Source organism: Sminthopsis crassicaudata, chromosome 1 (genome assembly GCF_048593235.1).
Source record: "Sminthopsis crassicaudata isolate SCR6 chromosome 1, ASM4859323v1, whole genome shotgun sequence".
NCBI classification, from domain to species: Eukaryota; Metazoa; Chordata; class Mammalia; order Dasyuromorphia; family Dasyuridae; genus Sminthopsis; species Sminthopsis crassicaudata.
The window spans coordinates 276,554,966-276,580,633 of NC_133617.1; the positions used below are offsets into that span (position 1 = coordinate 276,554,966).

The 25,668-nt window shown below is 30.7% G+C and overlaps 1 protein-coding gene across 12 annotated transcripts in view; it reads left to right on the forward strand.

The window, feature by feature from the left end:
* Positions 1 to 25,668, forward strand: part of C1H8orf34 (chromosome 1 C8orf34 homolog) — a 391,674-nt gene that overhangs the window by 136,953 nt on the left and 229,053 nt on the right. For all 12 annotated transcript variants that reach the window (XM_074278849.1, XM_074278851.1, XM_074278841.1 and 9 more), the window contains 2 exons: positions 3,619 to 3,791; positions 14,406 to 14,572. In XM_074278849.1, coding sequence (XP_074134950.1) covers positions 3,619 to 3,791; positions 14,406 to 14,572 — 340 coding nt within the window. The remainder of the gene's footprint in view (positions 1 to 3,618; positions 3,792 to 14,405; positions 14,573 to 25,668) is intronic.

Sequence of the window (25,668 nt, forward strand, 5' to 3'; positions counted from 1 at the left end):
TAGGAATTCTTGTTGGGTTTGTGTTCATTTTATATATATATATATATTTTTTTTTTCCTTTGAAGCTTTGCTTGTAGTTGTTTTGACATCATTGCACTCTTTTTCTTCCTCTTCCCTACCATGATAGTAGCTATTTATGGTTGAATTCATATTTTTTTCGCATTTTTATTGACTTGAACTTTGTTCTAAAATTTGGCTTTATTCCAGGGGGGAGTGAAAAGTATGTGAATATTGTCCCAAACTTCAGACTTTTTCACACTGATACTTTAATACATAGTTCTGGGGATCTGTACATACACATGTGTACATGCACATATGTGTTTTTACATAAAATTATTTGGTTTGGAGGGGAATTTTGCCATCTTTAAAATTTATTTTTCAATTGATATTCTATTACCAAACTAAACCTTAAAGTAATGAATAAAAAAATTCTACTCCCTAGTTCCATTGAATTGCATAGTGTTGATTCAGCATAATTTTGGTATATAGCCATGCAACTGGTTATACATCCTCTTAATTGAATTATTATACAGCTTATATCTCCACAGTGTATCCACAAGTCTCTTGTCAGAGATTTTGTCAAATGCCTTGCTAAAAATCATCCATATCCCATTCATAATATTTCTTTTATCTCTAGGTCTAATAAAAAATACAAGAAAATAACATTAGAGTTGGTTCTTAATAACATGCAAACTCATGGTGATTACTATGTTCTTAATATTACTGATGTTTACAAATCAAACATTTAATAATCTACACTATATTTTTTAGCAGTTAACCTCTAGCTAAGAATCCACACTCTTTCCTTTTAAAAAAAATGTAGACAATGTTTCTTTGACTCCATTTTTCAGAGGATCTCTCCCATTTTCTACTTTTTCCTGATAGTAATATCATTAATATTTTCAGTACCCTTGAATGTCATTTATCTAAACCTGCACTTTGGAATTTACTTAGAATTCCATACTAATCCTAGGCTTCAAAAATCTTCCTAACTATATGATTTTTAGATTTTTTATTCCAGAGATGGATAAGATGGAAACAAAATAAGAATTATATAGTTTTGCTTTCTGTTAATATGCTATCATATGCTTCAATGAGTTATTTTTCCTTGTTCTTTTTTTCTGTGACTATTTCTTTAAAAGCTCTTTTTGTCCTTTGCATTTTAATAAGTTTTAATTTATTCTGATTATTCTTGCATTCCATAACTGATGGTGGAGGATAAATATCACCATGTAGGATTTCAAAACAATTCATTGGCTGCATGATTTTTTTTTTTTGCAATTAAATGCTCTAGTACTAGTTAATTTTTGCTGATCACTTGGGATTGTGACTGAAAAAAAAATCAGTGAGATTAATTATTACTGAATACATACTCACATTCTGTGATTGAAAAAAAATTTTTATTTTATTTAGAATTTTTTTCCACAGTATATATGCATGAGTAATTTTTTTATAATATTATCCCTTGTATTCATTTTTCCAAATTATCCCCTCCCTCCCTCCACTCCCTCCCCCTGATGACAGGCAATCCCATATATTTTACACCTAGATACAATATATGTGTGTAAATACCATTTTCTTGTTGCACATTAAGTATTAGATTCCGAAGGTATAAGTAACCTGGGTAGATAGACAGTAGTACTAACAATTTACATTCACTTCCCAGTGTTCCTTCTCTGGGTGTAGTTATTTCTGTCCATCATTGATCAACTGGAAGTGAGTTGGATCTTCTTTATGTTGAAGATATCCACTTCTATCAGAATACATCTTCATACAACATTGAAGTGTACAGAGATCTTCTGGTTCTATTCATTTCACTCATCATCAGTTGATGTAAATCTCTCCAAGCCTCTCTGTATTCCCCCTGCTGGTCATTTCTTACAGAGCAATAATATTCCATAACCTTCATATACCATAATTTACCCAACCATTCTCCAATTGATGGACATCCATTCATCTTCCAGTTTCTAGCTACTACAAAAAGAACTGTCACAAACATTTTGGCACATACAGGTCCCTTTCCGCTCTTTAGTATTTCTTTGGGATATAAGCCCAATAACAGCAATGCTGGGTCAAAGGGTATGCACAGTTTGATAACTTTTTGGGCAAAGTTCCAAATTGCTCTCCAGAATGGCTAGATTCTTTCACAACTCCACCAACAATGTATCAGTGTCCCAGTTTTCCCACATCCCCTCCAACATTCATCATTATTTGTTCCTGTCATCTTAGCCAATCTGACAGGTGTGTAGTGGTATCTCAGAGTTATCTTAATTTGCATTTCTCTGATCAGTAGTGATTTGGAACACTCTTTCATATGAGTGGATATAGTTTCAATTTCATCATCGGAATGAATTATCTGTTCATATCCTTTGACCATTTATCAATTGGAGAATGATTTGATTTCTTATAAATTAGGGTCAGTTCTCTATATATTTTGGAAATGAGACCTTTGTCAGAACCTTTAAGTGTAAAAATATTTTCCCAATTTGTTACTTCCCTTCTAATCTTATTTGCATTAGTATTGTTTGTACAGAAACTTTTTAGTTTGATGTAATCAAAATATTCTATTTTGTGATCAATAATGATCTCTAGTTCTCCTCTGGTCATAAATTCCTTCCTCCTCCACAGGTCTGAGAGGTAGAATATTTTCTGTTTCTCTAATCTATTTATTACTGTGATTGAAATTTTATTCCTAAAATTTGTCTACCTTAAAACGTCATTTAAAATTTAAAGCTGGAAGTCTGTTTTATATTTCCCAAATAATATTCACTAATGGGTAAATATTTGGTATCATCACTGTGAATGGTCTCTTCAGTGATGCAAATCACTGCCCAACCTGTCTGATTCTTGTCCATGCTGCCATGCATTCCAATAAGTTTACCATAGTCTATACCTACTGTTCATAATGAATTACTAGTTTTCTTCTGACATCATGAAGATATCCATAGGTTATGTATGACTTTTGTCTTGATCTCATAAGACAGATCCATCTTCATCTTGATGATATATATTTCTTTGCTGCCATGCTTTCTTTATACTTTTTCTTCATAGTTCCTTGTATGACTTGCAGACTACTCATCCTCTCCATTATTCTCTGAGTAATATTCAGCTTTAATTCTTTAGAGACTCTAGTGTTCCCTAGTTCCAAGACATATAATTACACTGTTAGAATATTAGCATTGAATAGGCAGCCTTTTGTTTTAGAAAGAAGTGGAAAATGATACAAGTTTTCTAATTTCATAAAAGGAATCCAGGCCGCTCTCCTCTTTTTATTTCTGAGCCCATATCCTTGTTCATTTTGTGATATCTATCTAAAGTTTACTAAGATATTATATGTATAATAAAATGTAATATTTCATTATCCAAAAGTATTTAAATATGATTTTTAATGTATTATTTTATTATTATGAATAAAGTTATTATTTTTATATTCTTCATATTATATAATTTGATATTTAATACAAAATAACATGAATAAAAGGATAATATTTCACATATAAGTAAGTTTTTGTGGGAGAGGAAAAGGTATCATCATGAACAGAAGATATAAATGCATTTTCCCCATTTTTTATGTACATGAGTTAACCATTTAGAATTATTCATTTTTTTCTCATTCAGGATACAATGGCCTTTAACTCAACTCTTCTGAGGCCTCGAGTGATTGGAGAATGGGTTGGTCGAGAAGAAAATGATGCAGATCCACTTGCTGCTGAAATGTTGCAACCTCCAATTCCCAGAAGCAAAAACGAGCAGTGGGGAAGTGAAGACAATACCACTAGCCCTGCAGGAAGGTAAGATTAGGCATCTTCAGCATGATGATTACTATTTTCATTGAACAAAAAGCTGATTTGTCTACATCTAGTGACTATTGCTATTCTCTATTTTGATTTATATTATCCTCAATGTATTTCAAACATTTCCCTTATTATTATAAACTAATTACGAATAGATTTGATCCCCTCCACAAATATGAAAAAAACTCAACTTTCTAATAGAAATGAAGAAAATGTAAAAAAAAAAAAAAAAAAAAATCAGTGAATATGTTGTTAGTACCAACCAGAATTAAACTATTAAATTTTTTCTTGATTATAATTCATTAGTGAAGAGCTATAACTTGGTAGATAAATAAAGGAAACAGATGGGGAGGAAAGGATTTGATGAGGCGAATAAATCGGTGCTCTGCTTTCAAACTTCAATGCCATTGTCAGACTTTGCCATATAAGCTTTATTAACCTTGAAGCATCAGTCCAGGGTAGATATCAAATAAATTGTTGTTAAATGAAGCATTTATAAAGCACTATGTTCTAAAACACTGTGTCCTAATTTCTGGGAATATTCTCTGCCCTCAAGAAATTATATTCTCACAAGGAGAAATAATATGTATGAATTAGTGCTGCTTAAGTGGAGACATAGGGGAGTTCAGTGTTATGCTATTTCTAGAAAAAGTAATAGTATAGATTGGATTCTGGTGCCAGAACAGAAAAAGAAAAGTGCATAGTTGGGGATAAGAGGCAGAAAGAGTAAGTGCCTTGCAGCAGAGTAACTGGAAAGGAGACAGCTGAATTAAAGAGTAGAATAAGATGTTAATGTATAATAGTATTAAAAAAGTAGTGGTAGTACTGGCAGTGGTAATAGTAGCAAGTAGCAGTAGTAGAAATATGACATATATGTGCAGTTACATGTTATATAACATTAATACTTTTTAAAACCTACCTTACATATGATTTTCAATTTAGGTTTTAAAAAATCAAAATTTGTATTCATTCCATTTACTTTAGTCAAAACAAAGATTTGACATGAACTAAGTTTCCCACTGGAAAGTTACTTCACTTGCCTCCATAAACAAGCTCTTTTCATGCATAGTTCTGCCATTTTTCTTTTGTGTTTTCCTCCATGTCAAATTTAGATGCCTACAACCAATAACCATCCTTTCTCAAGGAGAAAATTACATTCACTTCAGTGAAATAGATTTTGGTAATTCTTTTCTCTCACTTATCACTTGGCTGGAGGGGAAAAAATTTCAGGCTGCTCATTAATGTACTTCAGGCATAAAAAAATGGTTCCTATTTCCATGAAAAATTATTTTTACATTATTTAAAAAGTTAAAGTGTCTTGCACGGAATAGAAGAAAATCATTTTTAAAATCCATTTGCCCTCATTTTGTGAAATGTCAGATCAATTCCAGCTGTCAACAAGGGTATTTTTATCTTTAATACCTGACTTGTAAAATAGACCAGACTTTTAATTTTATACACTGACAGATATTAACTTTGTAGCATTACATAAAAAAATACTTCTTTTTACTTCAAAAGTGGTCATCTCATTTATCTAATCTATTTATTAAAACCATTTCAGTGCCTCTATTTCTTTCTTCACCATGGTGATTACTGTGACAAATATACCATCATTCCCAGCATCACTTTTTTAGATTCTTTTCCCCCCAAAAAAAGGAAATCTTTCATATATCCTAGACTAGTAGTTGACAACCAGACAACTTTGACCTGGAAGAGTTATTTGAAGTTCTTATTTTTAAATTTTTTCTCAGTATTCTAACTCAAGTTTATACCTCTCCTCTTTTCTTTAATCACACACACACACACACACACACACACACACACACACACACACATACATACATACACACACAGAGGCACACATCCCTAGCACTTTGGATAGTTTTTGGTACATTTTTAATGAATACTTTTTTTCATTCATTGATGAATGAATTCTCCACTAATTCATTTATGAATTGTTTCTTCCAGATAAACTTGTTCATTTTCTCAACTCAAAATCCCATTTCTTATATTTATGATATTCACAGTAAATGTCTTCCACTGCTGGAATAAAGTAAGTTTATTTCTGTCTTTCTAGTCAGTTGTCTTGTTTCAAGACTTGAATACGATGTCCATGAAGCCTTCTCTTACCTCTCCAGCTTTTAGATTCTTTGCCCTCACTATTTCTTCTTCTGTTCTTGTATTATTTATACACAAGCTGATTTCCCTAAGTAAAGTCTAAGTTTTTTTAGGGGTAGCACATAATATAGTGACATACACAGCAAGCTCTGAAGAGGTGGTCATTGAATTGCTACTTATTGAAAAGAAAGTATTAACCCATATATTGATGAGGTGAAAATTTGGCCAGATTGGACAAAAGGGAAACAGTGTCATTCATGATTTCATATTTTAGTTTTCAAGACTTAGTGAATTATGATGAAGTACATTTAATAGCATTTCTCTTATCTCATATAATTAAAAGCCTATCACCTCAAGATACATGTATTGATAAAGATATTGTAAAGCAGAATACCGCACTACTGAGTTTATAGCAAAAACCTGAAAAATTTGATGAATATTAAGATCCTCAGACACTATAGACTTAAATTGTATGGATTTAATATAAATCAATAACTCATGAAGAAAGGAAGAAAAATACAAATATCTTCTGAGATGCCCAATTGCAGCCTGATGATTGAGCAGTGACTTGTATTCTGAAATATTTCTGAGTAAGTAATTGGTGGAATGATATTATACTGTTTCAGAGGAGTAAATACAGTTTTCCAATGTGACAATTCACAAAAACAAAGACTATCAAAGTTAGAAGAGCCCTCAGAAATCAATTGGCCCAAAAGTTTCTAACTGTGAGTCTCTGGAGCTCCAAAACTGTATATAGATTTCATGGATGCATGAATTTAGATAAGGAAAATGTATCTTTATTCTATTATAATTGGCTTCTTTTGAAATTGTATGTATTTCAATTTATTCCTTTAAAAGCAATAATCCAAAAAGGATCCAGTATCAGAAAATCCAAAGTCAAGCAGTTCTGCCAGTAAATAAACACATAACTATGGGCAAGTACTTTAAATTCTCAGTACCTCAGTTTTCTCTTTTGTAAAATCAGGGTGTTTGATTACGTAATCTATAAAGTTCTTCTTAGTTCTTTGATTACTTATATAACATTTTAAATGTTAGTGGTAAAAAATGTAGAATGCTGTCACTGAATAGTTTCAGCTTCATAGAACACATGTATTTGTGTGAAACTTAGTTGTCCTTTTACTTATTAAAAATAAGTACTTGTATTTTCAATGTTAATAAATAAGGATGTCTTTACTTTAAGTTTAATCTGAGTAGTTTAATTAGACTTTGTAATGGCTCAGGGTAATAGATTTCTTAGAATTGCTTAATAAGTTCTAACAGGAGGTGTTAAATAGACTTGTCAAGCCTTGAAAGTGTAATGAAGCTGCTGTAATCACCTCATTAAAACATGAATAATCTCCCAAAATATTATAGAAATGATTAATTGACTTTCTATGTTACATTAGTGTTATAATGAGTTTGTGCATATACAATTTTAAAATGGAAGTGGTTACAAACGAGAAATCTAAATTTAAAGATGAAATAGCAGCCTAATATCCTTTTCCAACAAATTCCTTGATGTTCATTAAGATCAACAAGAGTTATATGAAGGAAGAAAAAATTCTTATTTATAATTGATCAATGGTTCCTATTGCAATTTCCAAATTGTGACTGCTTTCTTGGGTATGTCTACCTATATGTTTCTGTGTATGGATTATGTATACTTTCTATAGCAGAGACATAATCAGCGTCCTCACAGCTTATGTTCATATACTGTTTATTGTGTGCCATGCATTTAACTAAAAGCTATGATAATTATTGTCTTAATTGACTTTCACAACACCTTGGGAGATAGATATTACTATCCCCATTTTACAGATGAGAGAACCGAGGCAAACAGGTATTAAATGACTTGGCTAAAGTCACACAGCTAGTAATTGTGTGAGGTTGAAATTGAATTCATGTCTTTCTTACTCTAGGCCTGCCAGATAGTATCCATTGCATCCATTTATTACCTCTAATCCATCAACTGGCTTATTTAATGCTCCTAAAACATCTTTTCTGACAAAAATTTAAATGAATTTATGATGAATATGCTAGGTAAATTTGTAGTTCTACCATATGCATCTTAACTATTCTTTATAGTTAAGCAATGGAGATAATTGCGTCTTTTTCTCAATAAGTTACTAAGAATTTGCTTTTGAATATACTGCTAAAGATAGTTTTGACAAGTTGAAAAACTTTTAATTTGGCCTTTTGGATATTTAGAAGTTATTTAAGCAAAATATCCCTATGTAACAATATATTCTTTACTATGATTGTCTCTATGATTGGAAGAATTCTATAGGAAAAAATTGAAAATTCTTTTCATAAGATGCTTCACCTCCTATATCCATGTCTTTTCATTGGCTACCCAATGTATATAATTCTCTCTTTCTTCATCTCTACCTATCATCCCCTCTGGCTCCTTTCAACAATCAGCTCAAACTTGGCAACCAGAAGATTGTTCTCTTCTTCTTCCTAGTTGAAAGCATCTTCCCCTCTCAGATTACCTTTCATCTACCTTGTGTATTTCCTTATTATTTACATGTTGCTTCCACTATTAGTATAGGAATTCTTTTTTTTTTAATGAAAGCTTTTTATTTACAAAATATATGCATAGTTTTTCATCACTGATATTTGCAAAGCCTTATGTTCCAAATTTTCCCCTCCTTCTCCCCACCCCCTTCCCTAGCTGGCAGATAGTCCAATACATGTCAAATATGTTAAAATACATGTTAAATCCAATATATGTATACATATTAATCAGTTATCTTGCTGCACAAGAAAAATCAGATCAAACAGGAAGAGGAAAAAATTTGGGAAAGAAAGTAAGAATGCTATGTTGTAGTCCACACTCTGTTGCCATGGTTCTCTCTCTGGGTATAGATGGCTCTCTTCATCACTGAGCAATTGGAACTGATTTGAATCATCTCAGTGTTAAAGAGAGCCACATCCATCAGAATTGATCAATGTATAGTCTTGTTGTTGCCATGTACAATGATCTCCTGGTTCTGCTTATTTCACTCAGCATCAGTTCATGTAAGTCTCTCCATTCTGTATTCATCTCTGTATTCATCCTTCTGGTTATTTCTTACAGAACAATAATATCCCATAATATTTATATACCAAAATTCATTCAGCCATTCTCCAATTGATGGGCATCCACTCAGTTTCCAGTTTCTTGCCACTACAAAAAGGGCTGCCACAAACATTTTTGCACATGTGGGTCCCTTTCTCTCCTTTAAGATCTCTTTGGGAGCAGTAGATATACTGCTCGTTCAAAGAGTATGCACAGCTTGATAACCTTTTGAGCATAGTTCTAAGTTGCTTTCCAGAATGACTAGATCTGTTCACAGTTCCACCAACAATGTACTAGTGTCCCAGTTTTCCCACATCCCCTCATTATTATCTTTTCCTGTCATCTTAGTTATATAGTGGTAGGATATGAGATCTTGAAGACAAGGACATTTCATGTCCTTTATCTATATGCTCTGCACTTATCTTAGTGCCTGTATATAGCAAATAACTTGTTGTCCACTAGTTGGATAAAAGGCTGGGCATGAAGTCAGGAACACTTATCTTTCTGAATTCAAATCTAGTCTCTACCCCTGAGTAGCTGTGTGACTTTGAGCAAGTCACTTTGTCTCATTTACTTCAGTTCTTCATCTATAAAATTAGCTATAGAAGAAGATGGTAAACCATTCCAATCTTTGCCAAGAAAACCCCAAATGGGATCATAAAGAATCAGACATAACTGATTCAAATGAAAAATAAGAAAAATTTTGTTGACTGACTGAATGAGTTACATTATAAAGTCTATTATATATGTGTTAGAATTGGATCAAAGAACTAGATTTAAATCCAAGCTCTTCCATTGAACCTCTTTTGGTCTTTCCTTTCTTTATATATAAAATAGTGAAGTTGAACTAAATGGCCTTTTAAGTTCTAAATTCTTGAACCTATGCAGTACATATTCTATATAAGGTAAAGAGACATTACAAGAAAAATATAATATGTGACAGAATATGATCCACATATGATTACAATATTAATAATAACAACTAATATTTGTATGATAATATAATATTTGATACCACTTTATGTAAATTAAAATTTGATGACAGTATGATCACTTTCAACTTAGATCAACAAAGGTATCATGATAGAGGCTCTACCTAAAACAAGTTACAAATAAGTGGAGATATATAAAGAATGCATTTTATGAAGGTGATGGGAGGGTAAGACAAAAATACTTGAAAAAATTCAAGGGAATGAGATATTGTGGAAAATTATTAGGGAACAGCTAGTCATCTAATTTGACCACAATAAAAAATGTGTAAAGAGAGCATGTGAGCTGAAAATAAGCTGAAGTTAATTTATCAAGGGACTTTGGTACAATCTAAGAAATTTCCATTTTATCCTATATTTTATAATAACTATGATTATATATTTTAATTTTATCTTTCAATTAGCAGACATTTATTGTATCTCCTTCACAACCAACCCAATTTAAAGAAAAGGGGAAGAGGGAAAATCTCATGGGAAATAGTCAAGCAGAGTCAAGTTTGCATAGTTAAGCAAAACAAATTTCCACATTAATTGTCCATTTTCAAAAATATGTGTCTCATCTATATCTTGCATTCATCACTTCCTTTTCAGGAACTGGGTTGAATAAAACATCATTGGTACTTTGGAATGATAGTTCATCGCTGAATTCATCAGAGATCTTAAGTCTTCCTTTCTTCCTTTTTTTCTCTCTCTTTCTTTATTTTTACTTCATGCTAAATATTTTTATTACTTCCTTAGGAATAAAATGGTTTTCAATTAATCAATAAGCATTTGTTAAATGTTTACCGTGTTCTTTATTAGTGCATTAAGCTGTAAATGAATGAATAAAAACATTTTAAGTACTTACTAAATGCAAAGCACTATGCTAGAAGTAGAAAACCAAAGAGTATCTATTCTTTAGCAGTTCACATTCTAGAAAGGGAGACAACAACATATAGGAGATTTGAACTTTAAGCCAGATAGAAAGATCCCATAGTCATTCGAATGTGACATTAAGACAAATGGTAATGCATCTTCTTTACTATCTGTTGCACTATAAAATAATGCATGTTATAATGCTGAATTTTTCACAGTTCTACAGATTTTGGCATAAGAAATAATTTTGTCTGTGTTTTCAGTAGTAGTAATTGAAAAACAGTCTTGGGCTGCAGCAGCTGTAAAAGCACTTGCCAGTCTCATCTTCATTGGGGATAATAACTTGCTAGGATGATAACTGCAGGGGGCTAACAGCAAGTAGGCCTGTTGCTATGTTGGGAACTTTCATTTCTATAATTCTTGGTTTTATTTTCTTAGTAAAAGCATTTAGCTTGTGGTTGTCATTGGTTAGAAAGATGGGTCTTTTCCCTATAGAAACTGCTCCTCCCCAATAATAGATGAGAGAGGGAGGGGACGCTACTATTCCTAGGACTCTGGGATTCAAGATCTTGGGCTGTCTGCATTGGGTGCTGAGGGAAGGTAATGATAATGGTTGAGATGGTAGTAATGATTTGACTAGCCTGGTTATTACTGTCTCTGTTTTTTTTTTTTTGTTTGTTTGTTTTTTTTAACTTTCCTTGTAGCTTTGAGGATACAAAAATCAAAAGTCTGCTTCAGAAGGCTCACCTATTTTGGGAGAAGAAGCAATGTGTATACATATAAATTGTATATATGTGAATGAGTACAAAATATATGGAAAGAAATTTAGATTTAGTAGAACTTGAAGAATCAGAGAAGGCACTTGAGTACTTGAGTGATGTGTGAGTGAAATTTTGAAGAGATAAAGAATTCTGAAAATTATCAGTGAAGAGTGAAAGCAGTCTAAACATGGAGACCAATCTGAGCAAACGCTCTGAGACAGAAAATGTAGTATCCAGTAGCTCTGGAAAGAGTGGAGTGCACGAAGAGGATGGGAGTAGTGGTGGTGATGGTAATAAGTATAATCAGCCAGGCTAGGTTGTTAATCACCCAGTATGATAAAACAGTTGACTTTGTATTTTATCATAGAGTAAATAGTGAATTATGGATATGGATTGATGAAATTCTGATTTTTTTGTTATAGAAAAATCCTAGATATAAAAACTCTGTCAATGTCTTCACATTTTAAAATCTTACTTGCTTTGATCCAGTTTCATAAATTGTGGTTCATGACCCCATATGGGGTCTTATAACTGAATGTGAGAGTTGCAAAATTATAATTTATTATCAGTAAATGTTTGATTTGTATCCCTATTTTATATACTTATATATCTGGGGTCCCATAAAAATGTCTTGGGATAAAAGGGTCATGTGGAAAAAGTTTAAGAATCCACTGAGAGAATTGTCAGGTCATACTGCTAGTAAGAGTCAGAGATGGGAACTGAACTCAAGGCCAGATTGCAGATCCTTTCAAGAGGAGAATATTAGGTCCTTTTGACCTACATATTTGTATGTGCTTTGTATTTGTATGTAATTATAATCATGTATTTGTATGTAAGACTTTGGCAGTCTTGGGGATAGGGTGGAATTGGAGAATGGATTAGATTCTAGAGACAGTAGAAAGAGTGCTGTATTGGTCTCATATCTATAGGAGGTGCTTCACCTTTGTGGAAAAGTGCTTTTGCATGAAGAACTTGAACATTGAGCATGAAATGGAAAGATCAATTGTAACACAGATTCAATGGGAAGAATAGAGGAAATTCATTATTTTCATTTAACCAAGTACTTTGATTAAAATACATATTCTAATTACAAATTACAATTTTAAGTAAATATATCAGAAAAAAATCTCATATATAATTTCTTTCCTCAGAGACAAAATAGTTTTCAAAATGAAAGGATAAAATCATTTATTAATCCCTATATGCAAAGTCCTGTGCTAAGTACTGAAATATATGTGGTTCTTGTTTCAGTCATGTCTAACCCCAGTTAAGGTTTTCTTGATAAAGATACTAGTGTGATTTACCATTTTCTCCTCTACCTCATTTTACATATGAGGAGCTTGAGGTGAATGGAGTTAAGTGACTTGCCCAGGGTCACATAGTTCAATAATATCAAAGACTAGATTTAAATTTAAGACCCAGTACCAGTATTGTACATAATAACACATATAACACACACACACACATAACACACACACACACACATGCATCCACAATTTTATTTACTCATACAAAGCCAAGATATATATATATAGCAAAATTAGTCATTTTATTAATAATGCCAGCATTTTAATAAAAATAAAAGTGACCAAAGATAATCATGGTGTCAGACTGATAGTTTATATGCCTTTGCAAGAAGGATGTTTCTGAGGATGGCAATCAACTCTGATGGGTTAACAAGTAATTAGAGAGAATAAATATCAAAATGAGGAGCTAGACCTATTCTAAGGAACTTTGATTTATGTCATTTACTTCTAAGTTATCCCTAGCCTTGGGCAATCTAAACAAAGAATTTATCACCACCCAAACCTGAGTAGATTAGGTGAAATCTGACCAAGATTGAGGAAAGCTAAAAATCATGATATGTGTAATTTCAAGGATCATATATAAAATGTTCCATTTGGCTTTCTAAAACCCTTATAGACTGATCTTTCTTATCTCTATAGTGTGTTTTTTTTTTTTTTTTTTACTTCGCTATACTTTATAAACCCTTTAATGACTCACTAATGTCATTGCCTTTGCTCATTATACTTGACCAAAATCCCAACTCTCAAATTCATCTTTTTAATGTTGACCCTCCACATCTGGAATGCTATCCTCCTTCACCTCTGCCTCCTAGTTTTCCAGGCTTCCTCAAAGACTCATCTCAAATCCCATATTCTGTGTAAGAGGAAAACTTTTGAAATCCTATCTTCTGTTTGTCCTATCGTTTTTTCAGCTACCTACTATTTGTCTTTGCTCTGAAATGATCTTTCTCTTGCACTACACTAAAGCACCTCCTATAGTGTTTGATTATAGTTTTCATGTTGAATCCCCCATTAGAATATGAGCTTTTTGAGACCAATTTTATGCCTTTCTTTGTGTTTTCAGTTCTTAGAATATAATACTTTTCAGATAGTGAGTATTTAATAAATCCTTTTTTGCTCTCAAGTAATTGGACCTCCTGGATAGAGACATGTCTGTATTTCCATGAAATGTTGACTTATACTTACATTCTATATGCCAGAAGTGTTCCCTATTTATCCGTCAGATTTCTGCTTAGTATAATACACAAATATCCCCAACTACGATATATGATTATATTACTAACAAAGTTCTGAAAGGTATTCATCTTGACCTGATTTTGAGAACTGTTTTCAAATAAAGAAAAAAATTTTCACTCCATTTTCAGTGTAAAGGTTATTTGACCATTTATAAAAAGCACTCCAGTAAATTTATATTACAAAACACACAAGATGTTAATCTTTTAATCAAGTTATGACTTTTCTTAAATTATGTCTTAAATGTATCTTCTAGATAAATAAATTATATGTAAATTTTCTCCCAGCTTAAAGATGGAACCCAAGAGTAAAGGATTAAAACAACAGCAACAACAACATAAGAAGCTTCTAGCTGCAATGTTATCCCAAGATTCTTTTGAATCCATCCACAGTCCCACACCATCTGTAACAGAAGAAGATATTGACAATGAAGATGATGCAATGGAATTGCTGGGTAATTTTAAAAATTAATAATTCATCTTTCTTCCTTTTTTTCTTGTATTGTAAAAAGTGGCATTAACTATATGATGTTAAAAGTTTAGCCTTTTCCATAGAAGGTAACAAAAAAAAATTGCATATATTTGTCAGTCTTTCACTGAAAGTTGTAAGACAGTTTGGCTTAAAATTGATTTCTTTCCTCTAAAACACATCAAGTACTTATCACAACAAATTTAATCTTTGTATATGCAGTCTACTTTCTTATCACCTTTGCCTCTGGTTATTTTTAAATCAAGTTTTATTCTGTGTAAATGAGGAGAAAATGCAAACTTGTCTTCTATAGTATGCTCCATTAGCATTTTCTGGTTGGCTTCTGGGAATGTATGTTCTTCTATAAATATATAAAAGTATATTTAGTCATCTCTGCCCACTCATCCCTAAAGAATTTGCTTTGTTCCAGTGATATTTTGGAAAATAGAACAAGTCAGCTAGTTAATTAATGTTCTTTGTCAACCATAAAAGAAGAAGTAATCCAATGTAATGAATTTTTACTGACCAAGTACTAGGAAAAGGTATCTTTAATATGCTAAAGTTCAACATAAAACTGATCAATGTAGTATGTATTAAAATGTAAATTCATTTATTTCAAGGGAGTAATTATATAATAGTCTATTTTTTTTTTTTTTATATTTAAAGCTATTGCCTTCCCAGTCTTTAAAAAACACAATTATACTACAAAGTGCTACTAAAGGAAAATAATACTGGAAAACCCTAGTTACTTGAAATAGAGACATAATTTTATTAGAAATTTATTGCAAACTACTAGAAAACATTGTTTTCCATTTTTAAAAATATTAGTTTTATGTGCTAAAACCCATAAAATATAACACCTCTAATTGTAGCATATTTTCTCCTTTTCTGAGCCACAGATTCATTGTCAAAATTGATAGATTGTCTAATATTTTCTTAAATTAATGATTACCTTCACTGCCATAAGAAGAATATAAATACACACACATTTATTCACAAATATAAACATATACAAGACATATATATATAGTATATATACATATATATGTATATATATACATATATAATAAATTTTGATTTTTGAGTTACAAGCATGTTAACTTTTGAAAAAAGCCAATTAATATTAATAAAATACATCTTCAGATGCATTTGTAATGCATGACAAACAACTGGTTTTAAGAACAAATAAAATCAATGGAAACAAAATTACAGATTAAAAAAAAATCCTTAAATTTTTTAGCATTTCTTAAATAGTAGTCAGTTGTTTCTTAATGACTCTATTTTTGCTTATGGGTTTTTCATAGAATTGTAGATCCAAAAAGGATCTTTAGGAAAATTTAGCAGCAATAGCTGCTCCAAATCAGAAAACAGTGAACTTCAGATAGACTTATATCATTAAAAATCTTCAGGAATAAAGCTTTTTACAAATTTTATCAGAATGATACTTTCATAGTACCTCAGTCTGAGGACGTCTCTAAAACCACATTTGGTCTCTAGCCTAATACCAAATAATTAATATAGCTGATGTATAGCTATATAAAGTTAAAAGATTCTTTGGAATTAATACTTTATTAGCTTCCATCCATATAGCTTCCTTCATTTATGTAAGCATTTATTGAGCATCTACCATGTTCAATGTATTTTATCTTTGGTGCCAGGGTACTAAGAGGAAGGAAAAAAAAAAAGAAAGGAAAAAAGGAGAAAAAAAAATGAAGTTTTTGGTTTCAAAGGACCTCATATTCTGTAAGCTTAAGTCTAATAACAATTTAGCTGGAATTTTATATTGTGGTTATTACTTTGATTCTGCTAATTAGTTTATTTAATTTCATGTATAATTGGACAGTCTGTATAAGTCCAGTTGAAATAAATATTCCTTTGAACATCAGTTTATATATATTAAATTTTTAATATTCTGTTCTACTCCTAAGCCACCTTTTTCATTCTTAATTGAAGTTTGTGATTTCAAACTTATGATACCTACAATGGAAGTTTCCACATTGATTCATAGATCACTTCAGAACTGTTCCTTCTTAAGAAAAATGCCCTTAAATTATTTCTTTTTAAAGTCTATATAATCTGGGAGTATTAGGAGATAGACCTCAAGTCAGAAAATGAGCTTTCATTTTGTACTTTCAATTTTGTAAATACTATCTACACAAGAACATAACTAGAGTAAGGAAGTCACAAAGGATGGGGTAGGATTCATGAAGTCTGGATTCCTAAGTACTTGGTAGTATAATTAAGATTTCTCTAATATTATTAACCTGGGGTCTGTGAATTTGTTTTAATTTTTTTTTATTTTTTAAATATTTCATTATAATTGTATTATATTGTAATGCTATATGCTTCAAAACAGTATCCTCAGAATATAACCATAAGCTTTATCAGGTGACTAAAAAGCTTAAGAATTCCTACTCTAGCTAGAAATTTTATTGATTAATAATTGCTGAAGATAATTTAATTTATTTCTGAAAAAGAAAGTAACTTCTCATAATACTCCTTGATTCCCTCAACTCCCAAAAAATATTTTTTAATTTACTTTTTTCTTTGGGTTTAGTGACTATTATATGAAATCAATAATTGAGATTTACCAATATTTTCAGACATAAACTTTTAACTATAGAGTCCCTATGGAATATACATTAAATATAGGTGAAAAAATAAGTTAAAAATGGAATGATCTTAAAATCTGATACATAAAATATTCATAAAATTTTTCATTCATAAAAATACTGATTCATAAAAATATTTCTTCCATTGCTAATATTTTAAATCCAATATTTATCAGTTAAAGATCATAGAAACTATTTTTAAAAAATTCATAAAATCAAACGTTTTCAGTTGTTTTGATTTTTATAGAAAGTGAAAAAGTTAAAGTATCAATATTTGATCTCTGAAATACAATTTCATAATTACATATATTGTCTTATTTCTTTAAAGTTGTGAACAATTCAAATTTTGTTAAATACTATTATGTTTTATGTATTAAATAATTATGTTTTAAATAATTACTATACTCCAGTATTTAAAGAAACTGTCACATGGTTATTTCTTAAAATGCATTTTCCTGATTAATTTCTTATATGTTTCATCTTATAATTAATTACTTATATGTTTCATTTTTTTTCTTAAAGCAAGACATATATGCCCATTAGTTAATTTGATATAATAACAAAGACATTGTCCTTCTTCAAAATGGGTTGATTTGGAAAAAAAATTTATCTAGGACTTCAGCTAATTAGAAATTATCAGAAAGACTGAATATTGTTTTATTTATTAAGGACTTATAAATAACTATAAATGATAATTTTTATATATATATATATCTTTGTCCTTTAATATTTTCCACATATTTACTTAAGGAAGATAATTTTTTCAAAAAATATATAGGCAAATATCAGACATTGGAAGACAATCATGGAACATTAGCAGACTGTTAGTGAAATTTTATCATTCATTATTTCTATAACTTGACTTAACTACTTAGGTGATTATTATACCATCAGCCTTTCTATAAAGAACAAAATCAGGGACTGTATTTGTATTCCTTGTGCATAACATAGGAAATGCATAAAAATGTTTTCAATCCATTAATTCAAATTAATTACATATAAATAAGTACGCAAATTTGCTGAACAGAATTGTTTTTTTTTCCATTCCCCACCCCCCTAAATTAGCAAATTCACATTTTAGAGAAAATGGAAAGGTGAACTTTAATTCTGAGCTGAATGGCCACATATCCTACATCATTGATTTCCAGATACATGGAGCAGATATATAATATCATTGATATGATTTCCTCTACTAATGGCAGTAGTTATCAATGTTTGTCCTCTAAGAGACAAAATTAGAAAATAAAAGTTATACTTACATTAAATTTTTAGAATGTGAGTTTAGAGTGATATAAAGGTAATTATGCTGCCATGTTATTTAATTATTATCAATGATAGCAACATTGAAATTTTTTTCATTGGATAGTCACATGGAATTTTAGGAATTATATGAACATTAAATAATATTTTACCTTTAAAATGTAAATTTAATATAACTTTTCTGTCATATTAATGGTGTAATTATTGCAAACAGTGTTGCCCCAACTTTATTAAAAATTTACTATTAATTTTGAAGATTTTTAGAGTTCAATTTACTCAGAATGGGCATATTAAATACCGAATATATTTAAGGCATTATACCATATTCAGGGGATGCAAAGATAGAGATGAAATAAGGTCCCTGACCTCAAGAAGCTTACATTATCCTAGGGCACACAAACAACTAATAAAAGATCAATGTACTAACTAGAGAAGAATAGTACATATCTCTTTGCCTGGAGGAAGGTATCTGGTTATCTCTTTTCCTTTCTTATTCCTATGTTCTCAGAAATTTTTCTCAATGGTAATAGAGTACAATTTGTTCTATTATAATAGCTAACATTTTCAAAGGGTGCAAAGCACATTGAAAATATTATCTCATTTTATTTCACAACAACCCTGGATTGTAAGTGGTATTATTTTCCTCATTTTACAGATGAAGAAACAGAAACTCAGTGAATTTAAATGATTGCCCAGGATCATATAGCTAGTGAGTGTCTGAGTCAGGATTTGAATTTAGATCTATTGGACTTCAAGTCTAACACACTATCCACTATGTCACATAGCAAGAGGAACTTTGACTGGAATATTACTTGCACAATATCCAGTTAAAATTTCAGTGTTGTAGAGGTATTGATATGGAGAAATTTTAGAATAATTTGATGGTTCTGAGGGGAAAATATTCTTCCACTTTTTAATCTTATGCCATATTTGTAAGAAAATTAAAATAATGAAAAGATCATTTAAATGATCTTGATGACAATAAATTGAAATTTTCAACTAGCTCTCATTAATTTTGCATTTGGAAAGTTGAGATAAGATTAAATTGTGCAGTTATTTTACACAACATATTAAGTCAAGAGGCAATTAGTGGCTAAGTGGATAGAACACTAGATTTGGTGTGAGAAATATCTGAAACCTGAAAGCCATCCTGCCTCAGACACATTCCCAGCTATATGTCCTGGATAAGTCACTAATCTGGACTCACTGGATCCACTGGAAAAGGAAATGGCAAACTACTTGTATCTTTGCCAAGAGAATCCCGGATGGGGTCACTCAGTGGTCTGTCACAACTGAATCAACTGAATACCAATATACAATGTCTAATATGAGAATTTTCCATAAAAAAATTACCCTATGCTAAATACTTTTATAAAGCAGAAAGTCATTTTGTAATGTAAGCAGTTACAATTGTTGATCTGTCCATGACTTTGTTCTTTGGTTTGCTATAATAGTTTATATTCCCCCTATTCCTTATTCACAAAAGCATCAATCAGCTCATGTGGACATCAACTAATGGAGCTCATATGATACATTTTAAAGGACAGATAATGAACATTCTAGACTTTTTTTAGCTTTCTGCCTTTGGTTTCTCTGTTTAGTAACAAAGCCAGGAGTGTTATGCTTGTAAATAAATTTCTTTAAAGATTTTATTTATTGCAGAGTATGAATATTTTCCCCTAAAAGATTCAAGAATCCTTACACATATAGGAGGACCATTGTTAGGCAAAGGAGGCCACACAGTACAGGGGAAAGAAAGCTAAGTGGATTTGGAGTAAGAGAATCTGGGCTTAATCCCTGACTTGACCACTACTCATGTGACCTTGGCAAGTCAATTCATTTCTTGAGTTTTCTATTTCCTGTACTGTCAAATAAGGAAGTTGAATTAGATAATCTTGAGGGTTGCTTCCAATTCTACATCAATAACTTTGTGATTCACTTTGACATGCTACAGTTTAACATTGCTCCTTCCTTGTCTTCTCCAAGTTTGGTTATAATTATGTCATTAGATACGCTCACAGGCTGGAGCTGTGGTCTTATTCTCTTTTGTTTCAGATATAAAAAAAACAAAACAAAAAACAAAACCTAAATCAGTTGCATCAGTATTTGTAGAAATGACAAGTGACACTTTAAGTATGGTCAAAATGTGGTAAAATAAAATTTAAGCTATAGAAAATATTTAAATCTTGGAATACTAATTTCTTTGGAGTTTCAAGAGATTTTCTAAAACAATATATGTACAATAAGGATATCCATGTTATCATTGCTTATCTTTGGTGCTCTTTTCCAGAAATATTTCTATATGTATCTATAATTTTAATTTGATTTTAGAAACTTAATAAAAAATAAGCATTATATCCATTTGATAAATTTTCTATCCCAGTCATTATGACCTACTTTTTTTAAAAATTGAAAATAATTGAGAAGACATTCTTTCAGATGATCCAGGAGTTTTAATTGTAGCCTGTTGCAGTGATTTTTGAGGATGGGTTTAGGCAGCATTAGCATCTTCATTGACCATTTTTAACTGTGATATAAAATAAGCAGTAAAAGTCCTAACCAGTTATACTAAGTATCAAGTTTATTTAAAAGTTGATAGAATGAAGGTTTTCTAATATCTCCTGGAGACCTGTAAGTAAATTTGCAGCCAAGTCTTTATGATGCAGAGATTTTTCTCTGCTCATTCCACCTGATTCTTCTGTTCTGATGGCACATTTGTTATATAGCACCTGGGGGGAAAATCAAACCTTAGGATTCAATTTTAATATAAAAAATATATAAATGTTTCTAATATTTGCCTGAATAGACTTATCATGTTCCAACCCATCATGTTAAACTTTCATTTCAGTTCTCTATTTGCATCTCTTAAGTGATAAAAGAAATAATCTCCTTAATTGCCCTTCATACTTGTAGCTTTATGTTTGAAACCCTATTTTTTGCATTTTTAAAAATTTTTCCTAGCCCTGAATAGGAATTTTTCAAAAGAGGACTGAATTTCAGAAAAAAATTTTTTTTTTCCTTTTCCCCCAAATAAACATACCGCATGACAGTTGCCAGACTTGTACATGTTTATAATTATGACATATAATAAAATTGTTGAACTGTGAAACTAAAGTAGGATAAAATTGAAAAAACATAGTCAAAAAAGCTAGACAAGAAGGACACAATTTATCCTTTATGGTAATTAAAATATTAATGTATATAAACATATTATATGATTATATTATATATATATACTTATATATAAATATATTATAATGAAGACATATTAATTTTTTTGAAGAAACTATTAATGGGTATATTTAGGAGAAAGATTTCACAAAAAAATATTCCAAGCTTAAAATTGAAGAATCCCAATAATATAACGACATATATTTGCACATTTATTCTTTTCTCATGGAATATTTACAATAAATATGTTGAGATTTTGGAAAAAAAGTAATTCATGTTTCTTTTTGGTATCTTTAAGGCATTTTTAAAAGGATCAGTACTACAAGGTATTCTTGGTGGAGTTTAGTGAGTACTTGTAGAGGAGAAAGATCTGAGTTCTACCCTTAAAGTTGATGATGCAAAACCTTAGGGAACTTAAATAATTTCTTAGAATCTCAGTTTCTTCTTGACAAAATGGAGATAACACTTATCTGTCTGTTTCCCAGCATTCTCATTTGGGTAAAATGATATAATTCTCTGACGTTTCTAAAACTTAACAAACAATACAATGCTATGGAATTAAAAGTTGTTGTTATTATTTTTGTTGTTATTTAATATTATTTTTATTTTGGAGGAAATTGAGACTTGATGAGGTATTTATGTGACTTGACAAAGTGTACACAAAAATTTAGGTCACCACTGTGACTAATTGCAGCAAGGTAATGCATGACTTCTAAAAAAGTGGCCCTGACATCGGACCTGACAGTTTTGTCTTCTCTCATAATTTCCCAATGTCAAACAACCATTCTTTGCATCAAATCAACCAAGCAAAGGTTCTAAGAGGAAAAGACATATAAATGTTGTGAATTTCACTATTTAATTTCTAAAGCAATGTTTATGTAAGGTGATAAAAATGTTGACAAAAAAGTTATCTAGTCTGAAAAATTGCCCCAATTTTAAATCATGTTTTAAAGCAAAATCTTCATAGTTTTAAGTTAAACTAATTCTGCAGCCAAAGTTCACACAAGTATCAAAAGAAATGTTAGAAATCATTAGGGTTGTTGTTGATTTAATGAAATAAATTGAGCTGTGTCTGCTTCAAGGATTTAATAAACAAATAGTAATTTTTACTCACAAGTAATCTGTATGACTACTTTGAGAATGATTTCATTTAATTTAGGTGAGTTCATTGATTTTGTTATGTTGGAACTGTTTCTAAAGTATAAACCATATATATATATAAATATCATATAGTTTCTGTGATAAATTTGCATATAAGCTTGATGACTTATAAACATTTTAACATCAAAACCAAAGGGTTGTAAAACTTGTTATTAATAAGTTGTTCCTGAATTATTGTATTTTAGATAACGAGTTGTTTGTATGCAGTAGAGTGATTTGTTTAGATTGTCATGTATAAGATCATTGCTGCTAAATCACTGAAGCATCTCTGGATAAATACATTAAAATGGATTGTGATTGAAGTTCAATATTGACTTTTGTGCATGTTATCAGAACAATAACAAGAGCTCACTGATTATTTTGTTATTTAAAAAGATTACCTTTATGGGAGATGATACCTCACTGAAGATGAAAAAATAAAGAAGGTAACTTATTTAAAGTAATGTTCACATTTTAAACTCATCAGTACAAACTGTTTTGAATATTTCTTTTAGGTTCCTAAAAGAAAGAATTCTGGTGAAGTAGGGAATAAACTTTTTAAAAAATTAGGCCAGTGCCTATATATAAGGGAAATTTGAAAAATATGGAGAATATTTTAATAGAGATCAATCTTTTGAATGGGGAAGCAAGGTGCCACATTGGATAGTGTGCTGGACCTGATGTAAGGAAAACTTTCTTCCTGAGTTCAAATCTGGCTCAGAAACCTACTAGCTGTGTAACCCTGGGCAAGTCACTTAAACCTTTTTGCCTCATTCTTCATTTGTAAAATGAGCTGGAGAAAAAAAAAATGGCAAACAACTCCAATATATTTGCCTAGATACTTTGCCAAGATCCAACTGGCGTCATTGGACACCACTGGAGGGGGGACCTTCAGAAGGATTTTTTTGTTGTTGTTGTTCTCAATACTTAATGTCTCCTTTTTGCAAAATAGATTGGAGTACCTTATTGCTTCTGTAAAGTTAATATGAAACTACTCATGTCTTACACAAAAAACATACCAATATAAACATCTTTAAAAGGCATTCAATTTCATGAATCATTTGCTCTGATTTATTTAACAGTTCTTCAAGAATTAATCATTTTGTTGTCTCGTTATTTTGGGAATACACTGACCAGGTTTCAGATATTTTCTATAGATACTTGATACTGTTTGTTGTTTATTCGTTGTCTTAGTATGGAAATACTTTGAGAATTTATTATAAATTAGAAATTCATAAAGGCATATTCAGTGTTTTTATTGGTTAATCATGACAGATTTATATTTGATCCTTTTATCTAAGCTTTGTATCTACTCCAATGCCTAGCAAAGTGATTTACACACAATAGAAACATCAAATAATTACCTTATTCATTGATTAATTAATATGGTCCAAAAACAATTATATATTTTCAAATAAATAAGCTTACCTTTTTTGTCTACCTTATACATCAAAAGCTCTTTTGAAGCCAAAAATAATTTAGTGCACATGTAACATGCTGAGTAAGAAGACCTTTCACATGGAAAAGGTATTATTACATGAATCACCAGCTTCAATTGTAGGATACCTGTCTTCAATCAACTTCACTTATTCTTATATTTAATCTTACACTAAAATTTCAATTTCTCTCTTATCAATTAACTAAACAGAGCCTCTATTTTAATACATCAACTATAAATCATTTAAAAAACTGAGAAACCTCAGTTGCATAGTATTTATTTGTATATTTCTATTAAATCCCCTGGAGATTAGTGACAGGAAAACTGTTTTCAGCTTTTCTTATGTTCTCATTCATAATAATCTGTCTAGAGTTACTCCTCATAAAATTATTTTATAAAAATTTTCTTTTTCAACAATTCATCTCACAGGTGAAACCTGAACTTATATATTCTCCCTGACTTTATAGCAAAAAAGTATCTTGTAAAGTTATAATGACAATTCTTAGCATCTCTCCTTTTAAAGGAAACAAGAGTCTTTAAGTAGGCTTCTTAGGAAAGACTTAAAATCAAGGACGAGTATATGAGGATATATGTAGGAGAAAAAGAATTTGGTGTTGTTCTTTGTAAATATATTCTCTTATCTTTTGTAACTTCTCATTAATTTGAATGGAGAGCAAAAACAAAAAGCTATTTCCTTGTGTTAGAGATGATGACTTCTTTAATAATTGTCTCATTATTTAATCATGTTCTTCAATTTCAATTTTTATTTAGGTTTCCTAATTAATTTCTTTTAAAAAAAATAAGCCTGGGGTAGCTAGATTACCCAGTGGATAGAAAACCAGCCTTGTAGTCAGGAAGACCTGAGTTCAAATCCAACCTCAATACTTAACACTTCTTAGCTGTGTGACCCTGGTAAGAAAAGGGGGGCGGGGGGGAAAGAATCAGACTACTAAACAAATCAACTCTGAACAAAGTTTTCAGTGCTGTGCCAGTGCATATCTTGACTTTTCTTCATTCAATAGCTTTATATATAAAATAGGAGGTAATGAACATTTATATAAATAAATGAATTCTTTGCAGCAATTTTCGACCAGTTTTTAAACGTTGCCAAGCACAAGAGTAAATATCTTGCTTTATGTGTTTTTGTCAAGAAGAAAAAAAAATCACATACAGAAAGTTTGAAATGATTTACTCTTATGGTGCTAGCCCTCTGTTACTCACATTCCTTCTACCAGCTCTTCCCAAATCTAGAAAATTATTATGTTACTCTTGAAATATCACTCTTTATCTTTTTCTTTTGATTATATTGAATCCATTTCTTTTCTGGATTCTGAGGGGAAAAGCAAAGCCAAAATAACATAATTATTTAATCTTATTTATGCCCCAAATAACTTGTCTTCTCCATAGCAGAAATAATCACTGAAATTTGTCACTTTAATGATTACAAAGTACAATATACAT